Source organism: Fukomys damarensis, unplaced genomic scaffold (genome assembly GCF_012274545.1).
Source record: "Fukomys damarensis isolate Sample0158 unplaced genomic scaffold, DMR_v1.0_HiC HiC_scaffold_27, whole genome shotgun sequence".
Taxonomy (NCBI): Eukaryota; Metazoa; Chordata; class Mammalia; order Rodentia; family Bathyergidae; genus Fukomys; species Fukomys damarensis.
This window is the reverse complement of record NW_022900939.1, coordinates 258,086-264,446: the sequence shown is the minus strand read 5'-3', so window position 1 is coordinate 264,446 and position 6,361 is coordinate 258,086. Positions and strand designations below refer to the sequence as shown.

The 6,361-nt window shown below is 48.0% G+C and overlaps 1 protein-coding gene across 1 annotated transcript in view; it reads left to right on the top strand.

The window, feature by feature from the left end:
* Positions 1-1,502, top strand: part of Polr2g (RNA polymerase II subunit G) — a 2,605-nt gene extending 1,103 nt beyond the window's left edge. Inside the window, exons 4-8 of the mRNA XM_010632975.2 lie at positions 579-629; positions 727-792; positions 890-961; positions 1,139-1,172; positions 1,310-1,502. Coding sequence (XP_010631277.1) covers positions 579-629; positions 727-792; positions 890-961; positions 1,139-1,172; positions 1,310-1,323 — 237 coding nt within the window. The 3' untranslated portion in view covers positions 1,324-1,502. The remainder of the gene's footprint in view (positions 1-578; positions 630-726; positions 793-889; positions 962-1,138; positions 1,173-1,309) is intronic.
* Positions 1,503-6,361: the final 4,859 nt, after the last annotated feature.

Below are 6,361 nucleotides of genomic sequence, written 5' to 3'. Positions count from 1 at the left end.
GGATCTGTGCTGAGCCCCCGTTAGGAATTCTGCCATTAGCCAAGTCACTTCCTGTTCCTCAGTTTCCTCATCTTGCCATGAGTCACACGAGTCAGTGTTAATAGGACAGAGATGGAAGCCCACCGTGACAATAGTAGTGATTGGAAAGTGGGTGTGTGAACCCCTTTATAGGCTTAGAGACATATTGCAGCCATAGTCCTCGGCCCAGCAAGTCCCAGGCTGTGCTCTTTACAGTGACTCTGGCTATGCTTAATTTAAAATTAAAAACTAAAACAGACCCAATGATAACTATAACTATTGTTTGCTTTAAATGTATCAATAAACTTAATGGGAAAAAATAAAAAACTAAAAAGAAATGTAAACAAATGCTACATTTTTTTTTTGGTACGCGGGGATGGAACTGAGGACCTTGCGCTTGCTTGCAAGGCAGGTGTGGTGCCACTGCACTACATCCCTAGACCCAAATGCTACAATTTAGACTGGATACAAACAGGATGGTATGATTAGGAATCAAATGCTCGGACACTTAATGGGCTTTTGGGGGACAAGAGAAAAAGGCAATCATTCTTTTTCTCTAGGTTGGACTCTTCACGGAAATTGGGCCAATGTCGTGTTTCATCTCTCGACACGTGAGTGAGTGTGTGGCAGAGTAAGGAGGCACCTGCACGCCTGCCAGCCATTGAAGCATCTGTGGAATTTGGTAACCGGGTCTCACTTTCCTTCCAGTCCATCCCATCTGAGATGGAGTTCGATCCCAATTCCAACCCGCCCTGCTACAAGACAATGGACGAGGTGATCAGGAAGGAGGCCCCAGAGGGAGGAGGTGTCTGCCCTGCTGAGGGGACCATGGCCTGCGGATGTTACACGGGCCACACTCTCCTCTCCCCAGGACATCGTCATTCAGCAGGATGATGAGATCCGCCTGAAGATTGTGGGGACCCGCGTGGACAAGAACGACATCGTGAGTCTCGCTGTCCTCCCCTACCCTCATCCGTTCTCTGCTGCGCCAAGAGCTGTGGGTTTCTTAGCATCTGCACTTCCTGTGGCTCAGTGCTCTCCTGTCCCAAAGGCCAGGGTTGGGGTGGAGCAGGTGCTGAGCCCTCCATGCCGTGTGACATTTTGGCCTTTCCTCCCGCAGTTTGCGATTGGCTCCCTGATGGACGATTACCTGGGTGAGTGCCTGTCCAGGTGTTGCTCCCTGGAGTCAAGTGTTTGCTTGGAGGACCAAGGCCTTGACCTGGGAGGGATGTGGCTGTGGCCTCCCGAGCTCTGGGTCTGACTGCTGTGCGTCTCCTGCATTTGTTCACAGGGCTTGTAAGCTGAGCATGTGGCCTCCTGCCTGCTTGGGAAGTCTGTGGGTCTGCATGCTGTGGTGTGCGTCCAGCCACTGTTGGGGGAAGGTTCGTCGTGCTCAGGAGATACCTGCTGCTCCGATCCTTCCTGCTCCGCTGCTGCTCGCAGATGTGTGTGTGTATTCTAACCATAAAAGCCCTTGATTCTCATGCTGCACTGTCTTCTTTTGTGGTAGGAACAGTTACTTTTTAGAAAGGTTGCAGGGCTAACTGCCCCTAGCCCCCTTTTCCTTTGGCCTGAGGCCTGGACCACTTGGGGGATTTGACAAACTTTTTGCCCAGGTGAAAAGATAAAAGTTGACTGCAGGGAAGGCAAACTCGGAGACTGAATCCTGGCTTCCAGAAAGTGACACCAGCTGCTCTGAGTCCTGAACTAGTTCCATGATTCTTGTCCTTAAGCTGCCCTTAGTTATTGCTAAAGTTATGAGTGGGACACAGGAGGAGATACTCCTGATGGGAAAAGTGATGGAGCTGTTCCTGTGCTGGGTGTGTGAACACCAGCAGTCTTGTCTTGCGTTGACATGAAGATGGGAAGGCGCTGTGATCCAGTTAAGATGACAGTAAAAACACCTGAAACGTCTGCGGCTGACCCAACAGGGCTAGGCTGTGGACCGGTGGCAGAGCTCTCCTAGATTTGGCTCGCTGCTTATCTGTGTGCAGGACGGGCAGTCTCCCTCCGCTGCTCACACATATTTGTTTGTTCCTCCCGCAGTGCACTTGTCCTGCTTACCCATTCACTCCCTGTGAGTCCCAGTGGAGTAGCAGCCCCAGCCTCCCTGTCTGTGAGAAGAGAACCGTGTGCTAGGGTGTGTGGGGCTTGAATGGGTAAGAGCTGGTATGGGCCAAGTGCAAACCACAATGGCAAACCATTTTTCTTTTTTTTGGTTTTTTGAGACAGGGGTCTCACTATGTACTTGAGACTGAACTGGAACTCACTATGTAGCCCAGGTTGGTCTTGAACTCAAAGCGATCCTCCTGTCTCAGCCTCCTGAGTGCTGGGATTACAGGTGTGCTCCACCACGCCCGGCTGGCAAACCACTTTTAGAGCTGTTCTGTCAAGATGAGATATCACATAGCAAGGACAGACCACCCTGAGGCCTGAGGCAGGGACAAGAGAAGTGGCACCTGTGCCCAGACCAGAAACACAGTGGTGCTTCCCCAGCACTCTTGTAACCCAGGGTGCACTGTCTTGCAACTCCCTGGGAACACTTAGATGGCAGTGGGCACCGCTTGGTGTTGGTTAGTCTCGCAGTGCCTTCTGCTGCTGTGGGGACAGAATCTGGGGAGATGTCCAAAAACCCCGATGAGATGACGTGTCTGGAACAAGGTCTGGAGCCTGCTAGAAGGCAGTTGATTCGAGCCCATCTGGGCAACTCAAGAAATCAGTGAGATCCTGTCTCAAACCAACATGAAGAGCGGCTGGATGAGCCCAGGTGTGGAGGAGACAGCTGTGCGTGAGCGTGGGTCTTGAATTGCCACCACCCAGACAGGCCTGAGCAAGTTTTCCCCTTGACATCACATCTGGATCTATTCTTTATCAGGTGTTGTCTTAGGGAAATGGTACTGAGAAAGCTATAGGCTCAGGAGCATCGCTTTCAGATTTATGTACCAGGTGTCTTCTTGCAGTGCCGGGGCCTGAATCTACTGGCAGGCCATCTCCCATCCTTTCTAAAATTTTGACATAAGGTCTCTAAATTTCCTAGGCTTCCCTTGAACTTGCAATCCTCCTGATTCAGTTTTAGGAGTAGCTGTGATTACCCACTGCAGCATCCTGCCAGATTTGTGGTAAATGTTTCAAAATTGTTGAATCTATTAAGTTTTTTGACTCCAGGAAGTTTCTGGGCTTATGTCACAGTTGTAGGTGGCTCCTGTACCCTGAATGCCTTCCTGAGAGGAAAACTCAGGCCTAGAGGGGTAGTACTCCCTGGTAGGTTGTGTAGGAATCGACAAAGCAACAGCAAGCAGGAGGAAAGAAGCTGGCAGGTGTGAACACAGGGTCAGAGTGCGGCACTAATGCTACAGTGTGTCCTGAGAGCAGGTTCAGATGGCCTGGAGATTCCCCACAACTCTTTGTTTTTGTTTTTCAAAAGTTCTGGGAATTGGACTTAAAGCCTTCACGCTGACTGCATCCCAAGGTCTTTTCTTTGCATTGGCAAAGACTTACTGTTTAAAATAAACTTCATCCCATTCCCCAGTCAAGCCCCTTCCCCTTCCTATGTACAAAAGCTTTGCTTCCACTTTTTCCTTTTATTTTCACTTTCTTTTCTTGTCCCTTCTTTCCTTTCTCCCTCCCTTGTCCCTTATTCCCCTTCCCATGTGAACACTTCTTTCCTGTTTCCCAGTATTCATTATACATCTTGGTCCTTATTTCTGCTTTCAGTTTCTCACACCAGAGAATGCAGCATTTAAACGTGCGTCCTAGTTATTTCACTTAACAGTGTGGTCTCAAGGTGCATCCATTTAGCTAGAAATGTCTCAAGCTCATCCTTCTTTACAGTATTCCATTGTATTAAAAAAAACACATCTTTATCCACTTGTAAAGTGATGGGCATTTGGGCTGTTTCCAAGATTTAGCTATTATAAACTGCTATGAACATGGGTGTGCACATATCGAGGTGGTATTTTGCTTTTATATTATTTATTTATTTATTTATTTATTTTTGAGACAGGTTCTCACAGTGTAGTTGAGACTGACCTGGAACTTACTATGTAGCCCAGCCTGGTCTCGAACTCCTAGTGATCCTCCTGCCCCAGCCTCCCTAGTGCAGGGATTACAGGTGTGCACCACCACACCTGGCTGATGCTTTTAAATTTTCAGGAAGATACCAAGAACAGGTACAGCTGTCAAATGGAACCTCTAGTTTCAGGGTTTTTGTTTTTTGTTTTTTTGGTACCAGAGATTGAACTTGGGACCTTGTCCTTCCTTGTGAGGCAGGAGGCAGCACCACTAGCTAAATCCCTGGCCCTAGTTTTAGTTTTTTGAGGAATCTCCACACTAATTTTGACAGTGGTTGCACTAGTCTGTACTCCCATTAAGAAGGGTTCCTTTTCCTCATAGCCCTGTCAGCATGTTATTGTTTTTTGTTTTGTTTTGTTTTTTGGTACTGGGGATTGAACTTGGGTCTCTGCACTTGCAAGGCAGGCCACCGAACCACTGAGCTAAATCCCTGACCCAGGTGGTTTTTTTCTTTATGTCTTTTTTTTTTGAGACAGGGTCTCACTATGTAGTTAAGACTGACCTGGAGCTCACTATGTAGCCCAGGCTGATTTTGAACTCAGCAATCCTCCTGCCTTAGCCTCCCAAGTACTGGGATTATAGGTGTGCACCACCATACCCAGCTCAGATTTCTTGATAGCAGCCTTTCTTTCTGGAGTGAGTGGAATCTCAGTGTTGTTTTAATTTGCATCTCTTGAATGACCAGTGATGCTGAACATTTTTTCATATATTTATTTGCTGTTTCTAATTCATTTAAGTGTTTTTTTTTGTTTGTTTGTTTTTTTTAATTTCAGATGTCCATTTTTGCATTGGGTCTTTAAATTTTCCTATTTTTTTATCTTGAGACAAGGTTCTTAAATTGCCAAGGATGAGTTTGGACCTGTGACCCCAGATGCACAGAAGTGACCGAGGCTGATCCTGTAGAGTCACTTCTGGGCACATTCAGACAGCAAGGCGCCCTCCACCCATAGAGGAAGGGAGAAACTGACCAGCTGTCTGCTGCCCATGGTTCTCCTGCTGAGGTTCATGATCTGCATGGTCACAGGTAACCTGGGTAGCAAGAGTGGAGGCTGCGCCTGGCCTGGGGCTGTCAGGTATGGGGGCAAGGCCTGGCCGGCCCTCACTACGTGGCAGAGTGGAGGGAGCACAGGAAGTAGTGAGTGGGGAAACTGGCCATCTCAGGGGTGACTCCAGCTGTGTGGCATGGCTCAGTGCCTCCCTCTGAGCAGGTTCTTTCTGGGACACTGAGAAGCAAAACGTACACTGCAGGGCAGGGCACTTCTCTACTCGCCAGTTAAAGAAACTTTGCCCTAAGCTACATCCCAGCTACCCTTTCAAAAACAAAAACAAAAAACTGAGACAAGATCTCGTAAATTGTCCACATGGGACTCAAAATTGCTGGATTAACAGGTGTTCTGTGTTGACACCTGTGATCTCTTTAGCATTTTAAGCCAGGAACATACCTGTCACCCCAGGACTCTGGAAGGCTGAGGCTGGAGGATTACAGTGAGTTCAAGATCTGAACTACATAGTGAGTTCAAGACCAGCCTAAACTATACAGACACTGTCTCAAAAAAATTAAAAACAAAGCGGGGTGTGGTGGCACATGCCTGTAATCCCAGCACTCAGGAGGCTGAGGCAGGAGGATCACTGTGAGTTCGAGACCAGTCTGGGCTACACAGTGAGCTCCAGGTCAGTCTCAACTACATAGTGAGACCCTGTCTTAACCGCCCCCCCCCAAAAAAAACCCAAACCAAACCAAACAAAAAAATAGAATTAAGATGGGGCTGGGGATTTGGCTCAGTGGTGCTGCATCTTCCTCAAAAGTACAAGGCTACCTAGTTCAATCTCGAGTACTGCAAACAACAACAAAAACAGAGGGACGGGCATTTAGCTCATTGGTTCCACCGCCTGCTCCGCAAGCGCAAGGTCCCAGTTCGATCCCTGGTACCCAAAACAAGCAACAACCACAACCACAAAAATACCAAAAACCAAAACAGAACTAAGATGTTTGTACACGGATCAACTCCCCAGGCAGAAGTCAATCATTACTCTAAATACAGACCTTGAAAAAGCTGGAGGCAAAAAAGAAGAAGAAGAAAAAAAAACAACTTGTTTTAAGAAGCGTAGACCAGGGCCGGGGATGTATTTCAGTGGCACAGCGATTGCCTGGCAGTTTGAGGTCCTGAGTTCCAGCTCCAGTACAAAAAAAACCCACAAAAACAAACCTCAAACCACATGACCAGGCACTAGGGCGTTACAGCGAGAGCACACTGGCCAATCGCAGGGCGGG